Source organism: Accipiter gentilis, chromosome Z (assembly GCF_929443795.1).
Source record: "Accipiter gentilis chromosome Z, bAccGen1.1, whole genome shotgun sequence".
Taxonomy (NCBI): domain Eukaryota; kingdom Metazoa; phylum Chordata; class Aves; order Accipitriformes; family Accipitridae; genus Astur; species Astur gentilis.
The window spans coordinates 23838332-23855275 of record NC_064919.1 but is presented as its reverse complement, the minus strand read 5'-3'; the positions used below and the strand labels follow the sequence as shown (position 1 = coordinate 23855275).

At 41.3% G+C, this 16944-nt stretch overlaps 1 protein-coding gene across 1 annotated transcript in view; it reads right to left on the bottom strand.

Annotated features, from left to right (window-relative positions):
* Positions 1-4605: 4605 nt before the first annotated feature.
* Positions 4606-16944, bottom strand: part of PGGT1B (protein geranylgeranyltransferase type I subunit beta) — a 44387-nt gene continuing 32048 nt past the window's right edge. Inside the window, 5 exon segments of the mRNA XM_049794868.1 lie at positions 4606-6685; positions 6688-6819; positions 11352-11460; positions 11744-11928; positions 13459-13504. Of these exon segments, the coding sequence (XP_049650825.1) occupies positions 6639-6685; positions 6688-6819; positions 11352-11460; positions 11744-11928; positions 13459-13504 (519 nt within the window). The 3' untranslated portion in view covers positions 4606-6638.

The following is a 16944-nucleotide window of genomic DNA, read 5'->3' as shown; positions in this document are numbered from 1 at the left end:
TACAGTGAAAACAAGTGTCAAGGCATGGAGCCTGCTGGTAGGAGCGCTTTGCATGGTCTGCGTAGGAAGCTATCTATAGCAACCGGGAAGCCACAGAGGGCACATGTCATCACCACTCCACAGGACGCACTCTGTCTGGCCATATACAGGGAGTTATATATAGAGCGGTATACGAAAGAAGTATAGAAGAGCCCCTGGCTGTGTTGGAAAGCCTCATCCAGACAGATCTCTAGCAGAATCCTGTGTTTGACCCCCCCAGAGAGCTGCGCACTTCAGAGGCTATTTCAGGAGGACGCTGGGCAGCCAGCACCGCCCCAGGACAGCTGACCTGCAAAGTATGAGCGCACAGACCAGAGTGCAAATATGCCCAATCCTTCTAAGATTTCTGATTTCCTCTGAAGTATCTTTGTGCTATATATAGAAACACCCCCCCAATCCCATCTACGTACCTTGCAGATCAGCACTACCTTAAACAGTTCCACCAGCGAAACTCTCCTTCATTTAAGAATTTACTGGGGGGGGGGGGGGGGGGGGGGGAATGACCAAAATTACAGCATTAAAGTAGAACTAACTAAAGAACTGTAAAAAATAGTCCAGGAAGGTCCTCAAGACCTTAGGAGTCCGCCAAAGTGCCCCAAGGCGGGATCAGCTGTCCTTATGTCATTCACAAAAGTTGTTAGTGTAACCCGCTATGAAAGAGCACCCCTGACGAAAGCTCCTTGGGCAGTAGGTTTACACAGATGCCTCTCGGCACGGTGCTTCTCCACCATGAGTCTGAAGTTAAAGGAGGCTTTAATGGTATAATAAGCAGTACGAAGGTTGGGTCCAAGATTAAAATGTAATTTTGTAAAGTGAGCCTATTTTAGTAAGGGTCATAATTTAAAGAAGGCTGCTAAATGAAGACTCCCGGGCAGCATAACAACAGCAAACAGATACAGCTCTGTGCTTAGGGAAACCTTTGAATTAACCAAAGGCAGCATACAATTTCAACAGCAGTCCTGCATATTTAGCTCTCTAGGCAGCATAAGCACCGCTCTCGTCCCACAAGCGCTCAGGAAGGGTGACGACCAACAGGAAGCTGTACCTTGACTTCTATTCTGTCATTTTCACATCAAATTGTCCTTCTGCAGACCTCCCATAAAAGGATAAGGCGGGATTCTCCCTCCCAGGGTGAGGCAGAGCCTCTGTCCCATGTGCTGTAGCGAAGGGGACATGGGGAGAGATCTGGATCCCTGGAAACCCAGGGATGGTTCTTGCAGAAATAGCTTCATGAAGGTCTCCGTGCTCTCTCAGACTGCGAGCATGCAAGCTGGTTGCTTTATCTGGCGCACAGGGTCCTCCCGGTCCTTGGACCAGAGCCTGGTTATCCTCACTGTTAGGAGTTAACACGGAAGCCACCTTCACGTGCATACATGACTAAAACTGTAAAAACACAGGCTCCCACGTGTGTATCTCCCTCCTTTCATTTGTGAGTTTAACATAAACAACCTAATCTGTCAAGTTGAAAGCCCTTTCCTTAACACAAACATTTCCCCTCCCATGCACATTTTGAAATTCTTGAAGTGAGAGGTTGCAGATTGTTCTCACACAGATTTTTCTCTTCCTTCATGAACTTCCCCTTTTTTACTGAGAGGCAGGACCGTTTCCTTCCTCGGGATCCTGCTTGTTCTCCAGTGATAGTGGCCACTTCTGTCCAGTCCCATTCCCAAGTACAGAGCCCGTACCTACAGATGAACATTTTAAAGGACATCCTTGCAATGCAGTTACCAAAGCACTTTGCCAGTGCCTCAAAACCAAAGTAGTAGCGTAGGGGTTTGCTGCCTTTGGTGGGTTCAGCTTGAAAACCTTTGGAGGTTATAATTTTCAGTGCCCTTGAGGAGATGGCGCGTGAGCAATTCTTCACCCAGAACATCCGACTGGTTTGGCAAGAAAACCCACCCCGCAAGAGCTACAGCTCACGAGGAAGAAGAGAGTCTTCCCTGCTTCCCAAAGCAACACTTCCTTGACTTTCATTAAATTCAGAAACTAATCAGGAAAATAGAGACCGGGAAGACAAAAGCTTTAAACTGGTGGGCTGGAGGTGTAAATCTGTGACATACTGTAACCACTCGGTCCAGTAATTTAATAATCATTTAGTATAAAGATGATGAGACTTTCTTCTCTTTCACCCAGTGCTTGTCTAAAGCGAGGAAAACTTGTTAAATAGTCTCTACTTGCAATAGCAAAACGAGAGCTTTTCAGAACAACCACGGTATCTAACACCAACCTAAACAGATGAATATTGTCATTCACCTGATGAATTCTGGAGATGTTTCACGTTTTAGTTGCAGCAATAGGTTCTGCTTACCTGGGGGTCTCTCTCCTCACATTCCGACAACATGTCATCTACCTCTGCAGGGGCACCAACAGCGGGGTTCTTCCAAAACGCAAGGAGAGGTGCTGTCCAAGAGGGCTCTGACTTTGGAATCATCGTTCCTTCCCTTCTGCACAAGATAACCCCAAACTGAAGGGCAGAGGACTTGCTACAAAGGTGAAATGTATTTTTCTGGGAACGCAATTCTTTCTACAGGGTATTTCATTTTTGATACTGGCTTCCATGGAGAACTGCACATATGATGTAACTTCTTCAGCTCCGCTCAGGTTACCTTTTACTTTGTTACAGGGCATCAGCGCATGGATCAAGGTAGACTTAATATGTTTTTCAGCATACATGCTCCAACACCCAATTTACTTGTTAGTTTTTGTTCACAGCTGACGACTGTTCCATTTAGAAAAGAATTTCTCAAGGGGAAAAGTTCATAAGTACGAACATATTTAACAACAGCCTTCCACAATGGTGTTACCGTATCTGGCAGCAGCTATGTAGAAATCAAGTTGCTGTGAAAGCCCCAATGACAATGTTTAAAACCTCACTCCTCAGATCCCGTTGAAAGGACACATTTAACTTCCTGTGCTCAACAAGCCAGTTCAAAGCTGGTTTTCCGGAAGATGAGGTAGAACCACAGACACAGTTTGAGAGCCCTTCAGGCAAGATAGGGGCAACCCAGCTGGCATACGTTTGTCAGCCTGAGCCAACATCGGCAAGCTTTGAGTGCTGCTGAGGATTACATAAGGCATTAATTTTATAAAGATATTCTTGATAAACAGGAAGAATTGGGAAGCGGGGCTGTTGCACGATACCATTGCTGGAACTTCAAAAGGTTGTGGCAGCGTAGCCATTGTGCGTAGTGCAAGCCCTGATGGTCAAGATGGTTTACATCCTCAAGAACACGGTAAAGCCATTTAATGTATTCGTTTCTTACTTAGGTTCAGCCTCAGCAACGTGAAGCTGTGGTTAACAGAAAATTATTACTGGTGGATAGCGATCACATGGTTTGCTTTTTCTAGCAACATTTAAGCTTCACCGTTCAAGTTTTCGCTGCATTTGGACGTCTCTGTTTTAAAAGAGGTTTAGGTTATGGACTCCTCTTCTTATCTGTGGAATTGTTGTCCATTGATTTATGATTTAACACTCTTCTAGTCAGAAGACACGATAACCACAAAAAAGGGAGAGGCAATGCAATCTAGCATTAACTACACAGTTAACATTCAATGTTCACCATTTGTTTGCCCCACATCAACTAGGGCATTAAGAATGGCAAATGATGCATGCGGAGTTGGTTATTAGCACAGATTTTTGTCAACTTAAAAAAGATTAAAGATTTTAAACCAATTAATTAATTGATTCTCAGTGTAATCAGATTCTCAGCGTAGGGTGAAGGCATACAAATTTTTCTGGCTTCAGAACAAACTTTGGGAATTAATGGGAAACAAATACGCCTCCTGCAGCCGTTAGAAAAGGGTAACTGCTGTCAACGTTCAGCCTGAAAGAATGACGTTATTTAGCTGTGGGGAAAAAAAAAAGTTGTAGAATAACTGGGGGCCAAGGAGATGTGAAATGTAAAATCTGTAGAAACAACCCAAGGCAGCTTACAGATACAGAAAACAAAGCAAGAAATATTAGCTGCTTTTCAAAGCAGAACACTGTTAAATTACTTGCCATGAGAAATTAACTTGTTATTCACAGAGTATGATTTTCCACTGCTGCCCCCATATACTTCTCTACCCTGATGTCCCTCACAGATGAGCACCCAGTCACAGACAGGCAAATTCAGGAACCATAGTTTAGGATTTTGCAAGTAAGGATTTGCGCCACAATAATCAAATACATCATTCCTCATGCAGCCAAGTAAGAAAGTATCAATATTTGGGATGTTTCCCAGCAGAGGCTTAGAGCACCTTATTCAATTCTTCCAAAATTCAAAGGTACTTCCTCTAACAGGGAATGTACTAAATGCTAGAAGTGTTTTTTAGACACAGACAGTTCTCCAACAAGGCGAGAGGTACAGGTAAGGATGGGTAGCTACAGTTGCATCTCATCTTCATTGTAACTTTGCCATGTTCCAAAACCCCACCCCACTCTACCACGGGTCAACTTGCAGCCGCCATCTGATGTCATGGACAAGCAAATACTGTGCTATTTTGAACAACTTTTACACCAAGTTTGGTGGGGTTTTTCTTAGTAGACTCTCAGCTAGGTAGATCCCCATGACCCGAGTCTTCTGTTCACGGAAGCTACCTCAGCCTTTGCTGACCAACATCCCATTAAGCTCCTCCAGAAAAATGGACTCCCGCAGAACTACTGTAGCGTGCCCCCAGCCTGGTAGATCCTCTCTGTTTGGTATCTCTACTATTTGTTTTTATTTGCAGCCGATTTCAGGTCATCTCAGGACACAGGGAATAAAACAAATTCCCAAGCTCTACCTTCCTCACTTCACTCTCTCGGGTTGCTCGAGTCAGTACCTCCCTCCTGCTCTTGCTCCCTGATCTATGCACTTACCCATGGCAGCTCAAATCCTTTCCACCATTTCGGTTCCACACTCTTACTCCACATTCCCTTCCCTATTCGTCTCTTCTTTCCACCCTCTGTATCTCCCAGTTCTAGTATTCTCTTACTCCGCACCAGTCCTACTCAAGCACCTCATTCACCCGTCCCAATACTAGCCCTACAGTCCCGTTGCTTACACCGCTCCGCATTTCGTAGTTCTTCCAGCTACGTAGCCTCTCCTCCTGCAAGGAAAGTGTCTACTGGGACATGCCTAGATCACACGTCTTACTTCCAAGCCCTGCCCCATGCTCTTCTGCTTTTCAAAGCAGACCACCACCACTGGTGATGCTCCCAATGCTGCCATGGAAATTAATCTGCTTATAGAAATAAAACCCATTTCTTTAAGTAGGAAGGCTGCTACAGGTTTGGACACTCGGATTGTTCCGTTAGCCTGCAGGTGCCCATTGGATCTCTCCAACATGTCTAATAGGGGTACAACTCCTCTAGCCTTTTCACTTGCACTGCATTGCAAAATCAGAACCATGGTTATTCCTGAAGCTCTTTCTGCTGACTGAAAGAGTCTATATCCTGTTTGTTTGGGCTTAGCGGTGTCAAACGGTGTGCTTAATCTGGCTTGAGAGGTCTTCAGTTATCTGTGTTTGGGAGTCCTTTAGAAAAAAAATGTGCCTTAATGACTGGCAAGCAGAAAGACATCCTGGTGTCTACTGTATGCCTGAAATGCACAAACTGACCTGCCACAAACACAACAGCGGCAAAATTACGTGCTTTGATTCTGAGCAGCATTTCAAGCATACGAAGTAAGGCACCACTGCTAAATAAGCTGAGAATGTTCATCATCTCTCTAACAGTAAACAACTGCCACTACTTTAAGACCACTGTTTCATTCTTTACACAGAATGGTTAAGAAACTCTGAATTATTTCACACTAAGAGGGAAATATGTGTAAGAAGAATAATCAGAGTGCAGCTGTACACTTTTAATGTATTGCAAAGGCCTGACTTTGGAAACAGGTTCTAATGCTGCTCTGCACACAGCTACTCCTCCAAAAGACTGTGTTCAATATCTCTTATTGTCATACCTCAATCCACCACACTCTCATTGCATTTCACACAAGGAGAACATTTCAAATGAAAACTCTTTGGCTAACGATCCACTGCATCTGTGTAGAAGCTACTCAGAGGAATTATGAAATCCATTTAGTAAGGCCACACAACTTTAGAAGTCCAGTATACTGAATAAAATAATTTTATTTTTTTTTTTTTTTAACAAAGTTTATGGAATCTGAAAGTAGACGATAAAAGGTAACCTTTAACCGAGACTTAAAATGGGAGATTCTCTACCAAAAATATGTCAAACATTAAGGTCATAAAGAACTCCAAGGTTCTGTGCTATACTGTATGATATGTAAACAGATTTTGAAAATACTTCCCCATTATATATTTTGACACAGTATGCACAAATTTAAAAAAATAAAATAAAAATGAAGTTTAAATGCCTCAAGGGATTTCTCAGAAGTAAAGCCATTTGAAGAGCCACTTACAGTCTGTGGTGACAAACTTCTATATAATCAAAATATTTCCTTTTTTCACAATGCAGAATAACCTGCTGAAGGCAACTCTCTATCAAAGTGATGCCACCAACACAGATCTGATTGTATGACTCCAGCACTTAAAAGAGCACATTGGTTATACATGGCTTTTAACCTTGGGCTACAATTATGCTACCAGAACTACATTCAAGTCTAAGTCAGTCACGTAGAGACGTGTGTGTTGTCTGAACACTGTTTTGAGTCCTTGTTTTCCAGATCTGATGAAGCTGGTGAAGGCGCTCTGTGGTTCTTGTGCTTACGTTCAGGGCGGGATGAACTTGGCAAATACCAGGTTCTCCAATTAACGACAAACCACAGATCCCAAAGTAGGCATGCAAAGCATCTGAAAGAAGGACAGGAAAGGAAAAAGAAAATTATGGCAGGCTGTAACAGCCAAGTGTTCCTGGATTAACACCTCTGAATAATTACAGCCAAGGAAAACAAACAAACAGATGCTACATTTTAAACTTGAGTTTTGACAGAAGAAATCAATTTCTACCCAAAGCCACCAGCATGAACTGACAGTCTGCAATCTCTAAAACTAGAGTCTGGTTTTCTTGAGTGCTCAGGCCAAACAGCAAGAGGATTTGAGCATCTGGAGATAATTTCTGTCCACAAAGCCAATCTTTTTTTTTTCCCAAACATGAACATTTTTTTGCTGATTACTTGATGAACAGCTGACTACTGAAATATCAAAATTAGAGCCAATAGCTGCCAAACAGTAAGATTTAGAAGTATGAACAGGAGTCATACCCAAAGAGGAGTCTCTCAGATTCCTGGGAGAATACACTAAGGGTAAGAATTCATGAGGTGGCTTGATCAGTCATAACAGATGACTGCCACAAAAAAGGGATGCTCCTTTTCCTCTGTCCCACGCTGCTCCTGCTGCCTACCTTACACCAGCTTGCCTACCTTACAGCTCGCTGAACACCCTCCATGACGTAAGGCAATTGAATAAAGATGGAGGACAATTAACCCAAGCAGGAGAAAATGGACACTTTTCTGACATTTTAGTGAATTAAACTGGTTTGCAGGTTTTGATATACACCAAAGCTAATGCAAAAAGGAGAAAGGACGTACAGCCGTACTTGGCAAAGCTGGGAGGAAGAGAAGTGAGCGTGCCTCCCCTGGGCAGCAGCAAGCCACTAGATTGGATTATCTGCCCATGAAATCACAGGCTGAAGATGGAAAGAGGATGTGAACTTAAATGTGCCCCTTACAAATTCTCAACACTTAGTAATCTTTTGGAGGTGTCGGTAAATTCATATCTGACTAGCATAATACTACAAGAAGGTATCTGGATAGAGAGGCTCTGAAAAAGGGCTTCTGCTTATCAGCATTAACATGCAGACAAGCATGCTCAGCAGATACAGCCCCTACTGACCTTGCCGAAAGTACATCAGACAAGGACACCTCAACTTCAGGACATAAGAGTATATTAACCCCTGTGGACAGCTGCACTGATACGCACTAAAAACAATATACAAACCTAATTACCTGTATACGGCTATTTGCTGGGTTTAACCACAAAGTTCAGCAGTTGTGCAAATCCATGCTAACTTAATACTCAAGTTAGTTCTAGCCAAAACACATGTATGTAGCCTGTGTACTCCTGTTTCAAGCTATGAAACACACCAGGTTTTCAAGGTCAAAAAACATAGGTCCAAACACTGTGTCTCCTAAGTGACTCACAAATACAGAATGCAGCATGCAACCTCGCAACTGCTCGGCTGCCGTCTTAAAAACAGCAACACAGTAAGGTGTACTTACACTTCTATGAGAGCAAATGTCACTTCAGTGTTTTACTTGCAGTAATTGCGCACACTCATTTTCACCCTCTCACTCTTTTACGTTAAACCTTTCGATCTGTATGTACTTCCAATTCTTTTCTATTGTGTATAATTTAAAGATAACAAACGAGGTACAGCAGAGTTGCGGCACGACCTCCTGGGGCATGCGGCAGTACATCTAGTGATTTCAAATAAAAGTTTATTTATATCTAGTCATGACTTATGCACAAGTCTGAAAAAACCCAAACGGCTCAGCTATGTGTTGTAGCGAAATGTTGTGGATTAACCCTGGCAGGCAGCTAAGCACCACGCAGCTGTTCACCCGCTTCCCCCCTCCACCCGCAGTGGGAGAAGAGGAAAGGAAGAGTAGAAGTGAGAAAGCCTGTAGGCCGAGATAATGACAGCTTACAGGGAAAGCAAAAGCCACGAGTGCAAGCAAAACAAAGCAAGGAATTCGTTCACTACGTCCCAACCGCAGGCAGGTGCTCAGCGGCTTCCCAGAAAGCAGGGCTTCATCACCTGTAGCAGTTACTTGGGAAGCCAAACACTGCAACTCCAGACGTCCCCCCTTCCTCCGCCTCCCAGCTTCTACTGCTGAGCAAAACGCCGTGTGGTATGGGGTCCCCCTGTGGTCAGCGGGGTTCAGCTGTCCCGGCTGTGCCCTGTCTCAGCTTCTGGCGCACCCTCCCTCTGCTCGCTAGCAGGGCAGCGTGAGAAACAGAAAAGGCTTTGACACTGCGTAAGTGCTGCTCCACAACAGCTAGAACATCGGCGTGTCACGAACGCTGCTTTGGTCACAAATCCAAAACACAGCACCATACGGGCTCCTAGGAAGAAAATTAACTCCAGTAAACCACATTAATGTGGTTTAATGCTTTTAACAAGTGACAGTAACACCGGGTAGCAGATCTAACTGCTTAAAATGAAAGACTTGGGAAAAAAATACGTATCCGTCATTTGTAAACAAAGAACAGAACAAATACAGTAGGTGTTCACTTCTGTTTCGAAGTATGACTCTCCTTAAGCCAGTGTCCACGCCTGCTTCATAGAACAGTAATACTACTACAATGATATTCAGAAGATTGTTCAGATGAAAGCCTTTCCTATGTTTGACAACCTGCCAATCACTACGAACAAAACAAGTCATGTTCTGATCCACTTTGTTAGGCTCATGTTTTCAGAGGATTACTAGCACTTAAGAGCCTTTTGACTTTTTAGATTTATTTTCAAAGGCAAGAAAGTTTTCTAAGCTCACTGCTCAGTAAGCATGCTGGTCCAAACACTATTTTAAATCCAGAAGAAGTGTTAAATAACGCTACTGGCCTCCAGACCAAGACTGTATTGATGTCTGTTAGCATGGGAATATCAGTACTACAAAATAATATTTCCCTGAATCATGAGTTGTGAAAAGTAACTTGCAACTTTGGAAGTCCATGTAATACATATATTCTCACAAGCTGTTGACTCGTTTTCTGCAATTTCTTCTAGACTTCTTCCTAGACACATTACTGCCCTGCAAAGACAGGTTGACTATCCAAATTTAAACAGAGCTTTTATAAAGTAGGAGCTACAGAAGTTCAAATTCTGAATCTATCTTAGAAATCACCTTTGAAAAAATGCATGTTCTTACTTTGCAAACTTTCCCTGGAATATTTTGTCACATCTGTGTTTTGCAACAAAGCCAAAGACAGCTTGCCTTTCAGATACTATACTGAGCTTGTAGGAAGCTCAGCTCTGTATGTATGACAATAAAATCACAGTTCCACAGAAACAATCTTTGCAATGCTGCATTTAGAGTCACTCTTCACACCAGAACTGCATTGACTTTTTTACTCTGTCCTTCAAAACACAGACTTATGTCACCATCTGCCTGAGGAAAGAATGGTGCAATAAGCCCACCTAGCACAACAAAACAAGAGACAGCAAAAGCTTGCTTTATAGGAAACAGTAGTGTGCAGGCTGGAAGACCACACAAATCAACGGAAAACAGCTTTATTATAGTCTTGACTTTCTCAAATCTTAACTCAAAACAATCACAGATATGCTAAAAGACAGGTTGAGGAACTTTGCACATGGCTGTGTTTTAAACAGATTTTTTAATCCCTAGCTCACTACGTAAATGGTTCATCAAGATAAACAGAAATACTTCCTCCAAGTGATACTGACTGATCTATATAATAGAAGAGTAAATACAGCTACAGTTCTCAGGAATCCTAAGCTTACTTTCAGGGGAGTGGGGGAAGCAAATCTATCACGAGCACTGTGTTTTCAGTGTGGGTTCACCTTGAAAAATTATCAACTCTTGATAAGAACGATGAAAGGATGACATATCAGGACACAGATTCTGAACAGACTCATCCTTTATTACGACTAAATTTTTATCTGATTGGGTCAGTTTACGGACTGTTTATCTGCCCCGCACAAAATGTCACTGGGCAACACTACTGGCACAAGGTTTGTTTTCACAGTTTGCAATACCTTCATTGAACTCTAGCATCTTTTAAAATTATTTCAAATTAAAAGATTTTAGCATCCTTTCAAGTTTTTCACTACTTCAAATTAGGCACTTCCAAAAGGACAGTAATTAACTTTCAGATATACTACGTATAATTGCTATGTGCAGCTACAATCTGTAAATCGTAATATGTGACTACGTAAGTTTTGACTGGTTTTACATACATCAGTGACGTGCATAAGCTTAAGGATTCCTTTATTAAGGAAAAAAATGTTTTGAAATACTTTACTCAGAGGATTTACAAAGATACCCACTGCACAATATTCCCTTTAACTAGAACAGTTAAACACATATGGAGAGGCTTGCCCAGCTCTAAACAGACAGCGATACCCTTTTAGCAAGAGTCTCAACAACAACAGCTCATTTGCTCTGTGACTGAGCAGGGAAAAACTATACCCCTCTCTTTCCACTTAAATAATGAAAATCTCATTATATTTTAAGTTGGGGTTTTTTTCCGTTTTTTGAAGGTGACTGAGGAGAAAACTTCCTTTACACCTCTTGGATGTCTGACTGCTGGAAGGTATTTCTAGCTTAGAACACACTCACCATGATTTTGAAAAGTAAATTTACCTGGATGGCTATCTGGCCACTTGGCAAATCCACCAACAAGACGATCTTGAGTTGACAGGATGTAATTTCGGTTTTTCTCAAAATTTGTATATTCAAATATATTCAAGAGCTGAAAAGAAATAAATTACACCATTACAGTAACATACTAAATCTTAGTATATTTTTAATAATAAAAGATAGTGCCTATTTATGAGATAAGCAGTCACAGCAGAGATAGCACTAATCTGGTAAACCTCCACATTCTGCATTTTTGCAAGATGAAAGGCCTTTATAGTGATCTGTGCATATTCATGCACTTGTGCCAAATATGTAACTCTTTCAAGCAAAAAGATATAATGCTTAAAGAAATCAAAACAAGTCAGTAACTATCCTGTAGCTGTTCCATACACTACCTTCAATGTTGCTCCCACCCAAAAGGAATAGCAAGTGTCTACAGGTTTGTTGGGTCGTCCATGGTAGCCGTTCTGTTGCCTCATTATACACCATCTTCTTATTCTGTTCAGTTCTTTTTCCGAAAAAACTTCCTCCAGTTTACCCATCAAACATAGCGATGCAATACCACAAAATGTAGAGCCACCTGTGAAGAGAGAGTTTTTGCAATGTTTTGATACCTAGATTTTCACAGAAGCCTGTACGACCTCACTCAGAACTTTAACTAGGGTAGTAACAACTAAATCAATGGATTTTTAGAAGTACAAAAGTGTTAATTTTAAGCCTAAAATCCAAAAAACACTTCAGTTCATGTATGTCAAAGGGGAAAAAAACTTCAACCCAACTCTTGCACAAATAAACCTGAATTTGTTTTCTTGAAGCTGGATTGCCTCTCAATGCTGCGCAATTCACATTACACAGCAGTCCAGAAATAAGTAAATTGCAACGCAATAGAAAACATTTCTTCATATGTAACTTAAAAAAGAAAGCTATTGGGATACCAGCCATCAGACTGAAGCAAAGATGCCAAAGGCAGTCTCAGACTCAATCCCCCAGAGGATATAAAGACACAGAAGTGTCTGATGAGCAGAGAGAAAAAAAAAAAAAAAAATTAAGGGTAGATACAGATTATTATAAAATTCTAAGCAATTTTTTGTTGTCAAGGAAACTGCACTATAAAATTTTAACTTAGAAGAGAAACTCATGTTCTTTGTGTACTATGGCCAACACCTGTTAAAAACCATCAAAACTCATTCTGAGTTTATTACCTGATATGATAAAATTACAGTCTGGGAAAGACCGTGAGCAAGCTGTCGATGCAAGACTTGGGGCCCAAAGTTCCTTACACTACCCCGGTGCTAGAAGACCTCAGGAACTCTAAGGTTATTTTAATTCTGATGCTGAAGTGCAGCAGGAGAAGGATACTGAAGTAATGCTATCTGCTACCACTAGCATTCTACAGTATCTTAGTTAACTCATTTTTTTAAATACGTAAGGGTATAATTTAAGGTTTTCAACTTTATCCATCCTGCAGGAAGAAAACAGATGGAATCCTATCAAAGCTCAATACTAAGGATAAAGCTAGCAAACATTTGATAGATTTAGTATCAGTCACATAGAAGTCAACAGTTTCTCTGTCACAAGCAGACCAGACTTCATGGCACAGAAACGTTTTGCTTAAAAATATTAGTCTCGGGAATTCCTATCTTCACAACTACAGTTCACAAAAATTAACTGCTACTTCAAGATTTGAGCCCCTCGTGGATGCTGTAGTCTATCAGAGGAAATGTTTCTAGGTTTTACTAATACCTGCTGAAACTGGAGATTACCAGGTGCGCTGCACAAAATCTCTTGCAGATAAATCCAGACTAGCAATGGTACACGTGGAAAAGTTTGCTCTGTCAGCAAGAGATGAGAACTACAGGCAACACCTTTCAACAAAACATTCATGAGGGAAGATTAATGGAGTTGTTATATTAACAGCCCATCTGGTCTGATATTAAGCTGGAACTAAGGGAAGATGACAGATGATATTCTGAGGCATGTTTTGGATTTGCTCCTCATCATCCTACTGCCTTAAAATTGGAAAAGATGGAAAGGCATGACATACCCTGCATCTCTTACAGCATTTGCAACCCCAGTCTTTACAACAGGCGGAGAACATTTTAACACTTACCATGAGATTCCAGTCCAGCTCCCTGTGCCAGGCCATTATCATAAGACTGAGGAAAAAAGCCCATAAACCAGTTATTTTAGAACCACATCACTTTCACAGACATTGCAATTTCTCAGTTAGCTAGCAAAATTATCATCATCCCATAACCGCCATTTAACCTGATTAAATTCTGAACCTACACCTCAAACACAGGTCTTGGCACAAAACAGTTAACAAATCAGCCTTGTTTCAATGCAGGCAGCTTTTATGACTTTAATGGAGTTCATTTTAGTTGTTACCTATGTTAAGAAGTCTGAAAATCGGTAAACATGTCTTTGCCAGAAAAGCAAAACATGTGATGCAGATAATCATCAAAGAAGAAAAAAAGAAAACCAACCCACTTTTTTTGTCTTTCTAAAAAGAGAAAACGGATATGTAATTCCAAACAAAATTAAATGGATAAAATAATCTGTCTCTAACCCAAAAGCTGGTTAACGTACAAAAAGGCAAAACGCAAGGTACTACTGTGCGTGTAATACTCAAGTACAAGAAATGCTTTAGTAAGGAGCAAGAACATCAGGCTTTAAAAAAACATGAAGATGAGGTGGGGGCTGACAGAAACCAGAAGCAAAAACATAATAAAGCATACTGTTGGACTAAACCTGCTCTGTAAAATATTACTGTTAAAAAAACCCCTTAGAAATGCTGAAAAATCACTTTGTTAAGTGAAAGAAAAAGGAGAAACTCGAGTCTGATGAACAAAGCACCGAGCACATTATAGCACAGGTCTGTTAAGAGCAATCCAGGACCAGGTGATGCTGTATATGTAGGAATAACAATCTTTCTTCCCTAAAAATTCATTAAATAATTTTGCATCAGAAACAAGAGATCACAGTAAGTTATACGTAAAATGGAAAATGTTTATTTTACAAGAGTTCATAGGATACTTAATACATTATCACTGGACAAATACCGTACTCTTTAGTAGGAACAAAAATGAAGTTTAACTTTTGAAGTGAAATTGCACAGGTCCTACGTCTTCTACATTAACTGCTCAATTAATGATTGGTTCAACATCTGATCAGACAGAAAGCAACTTTAACTCCCCCTCCTGGGGTGCTGACTGTGAACTTCTCATGCTTTCTCCAAAACATTTAACAGTGGCTCCTAGATAAAGGACACCTTGACAGACCACTAATGACTCCTATAGTCCTAACCAAAGAATGGCTACAGGACCTAGCATATCTTTAGGAACAACCTAAGGATTATTTTGTACATCTGTTTTTAAAGCCGACATTGAGAAGAAAAACAGAAATAGAAGCAGACACAGAAGTGTGCTGGCTTGGGCTGGGATAGAGTTAATTCTCTTCATAGTAGCTGGTATGGGGCTCTGTTCTGGGTTTGTGCCGAGAACAGCGTTGATAGCACAGGGCTGTTGTCGTGACTGCTGAGCAGTGCTCACACAGAGTCCAGGCCTTTTCTGCTTCTCACCCCACCCCACCAGCCAGCAGGCTGGGGGGCACAAGGAGTTGGGGGGGGCACACGGCCAGGACAGCTGACCCCAGCTGACCACAGGGATATTCCACACCATACGGTGTCATGCTCAGCAAATAGAGCTGGGAGAAGAAGGAGGAAGCGGGGGACGTTCGGAGTGATGGCGTTTGTCTTCCCAAGTAACCGTCACACGTGATGGAGCCCTGCTTTCCTGGAGTTGGCTGAACACCTGCCTGCCGGTGGGAGGTGGTGAATGAATTCCTTGTCGTGCTTTGCTTGTGTGTGTGGCTTTTGCTTTACCTGTTAAACTGTCTTTATGTCAGCCCACGAGTTTCCTCACTTTTACCCTTCCGATTCTTTCCCCCATCCCAGCCGCGGGGAGTGAGGGAGCGGCTGTGAGGTGCTTAGCTGCTGGCTGGCATTAAACCACAACAAGAAGCTATATCAAAACTATATTGCTCAGTTTTTGAGTTGTTGCTGCAGGCTGAGGCAATGAAAAAGACTATCATCCGATACATACACTTCAAGCTGCAGCTTGACCTTCTGAAGTTTGAACCGGTCAATTTTAAGTAACACCTATGAACATCTCAAAGTTACAACATACAGCGTAAACTCTTCGCACTGCCTTTTGAGAACGCAATGCAAAGGTGCTACCACACACCATTAATTGCTAAGCAAAGGCAAGATGATTAGCACAGCTATGCTGGCAAAGCTAATTAACTCTGCAAACAGTTAATTGTAAGAGGAGATGGTTTGCTTTATGTACGACGAAGTAATTAGCTCTGGAAAAAAGCTGTTAAGTGTGCATCCCAGACAGTGTAATATGCTGAGCTGTACCATTAGCTTGAACTTTTAATAGACAATAGTTGACCTTTGGCTTACTGGTGCCTGTTTATTTACAGACAGCAGCTGCTCTTTGGGGACTTGTATGCATTAAAGAACTAAGGAAATACTTTTGTTTCTTTGTCCTTTTGAAAAGACCCAGGAAATTATATATATGCAAAAGAGGCTCTAGGTTACTGCAACATGAAAACTGCATAAATACTATCCTCAGAAAATGTGTAAATCCAGTGGGGTACAATCTTTGCTTCACAGTCTAAAAGTTTTACAACCAGCTTAATTACAGCAACAGACTCACATACCTGCATTTCAGGAGGACTCTCCTCTACTAGAAGTAGCAGATGCTACACTTAAAGCTTCTTTCGATAACTCTACTTAAAAAACAAACTGGCAGTAAACCAAGCAATGTTGCAAACCCCAGTATTTTAGAGTCTGTGGAAGTCACTAAAAATTTCTGCGTCTTAGTGTCTGTTGTTTTGATTAGTGATATATCTGTCTTTTGAATGTGAAAGCCAAAAATCAACCTATGCTGATAAAAACTGTGATTAGAACCTGACTATTTTACCGACAATAAAACTGATGCACAATTATTTGTGACCAGTACTGTATAAACACTTTCCAGTCAGATGATAACAAAAGGGCTATCCATTCTGTATGAAGAGTCAATTCTTTTTAATATAGTTACTTTTCCGAATAAAGCAACACCATTGTTTCATATTCCAATCTTCTGCTGTTCTTGACGTGCCTAACTACACAAACCTCCTCCCTCCTTCAGCTGTACTGAACTATGTCACAATTCTTATATTGCATGACTAAAGAGACAAATTCCAAAGAATAAGCTAAAATAATCCAGAAACTTATTACAAAGATTACAGTGTTTTACCAGTCACGTTACTCTCCATCCAGATTAATTGCACTTCACATGTATGCCAATTTGAGTAACTGAAAAAAGTTTGTTAACTATCACTTGTTTCATCTATGTGCAAGTGACATATGATGGTACGACAAAACCACACCTTTGTCACAGCAGTGTACTACTGAGCAATGCAACCTCTTTTGTTTTATAATTAATGGAAGTACCAGAATGAAGTAACATTGTACTAAAACAGGCATAAGCATTTGCAAAAAAGTCAGTAACAATATTCACTGTATAGTTGGTTACACAAGGACTAC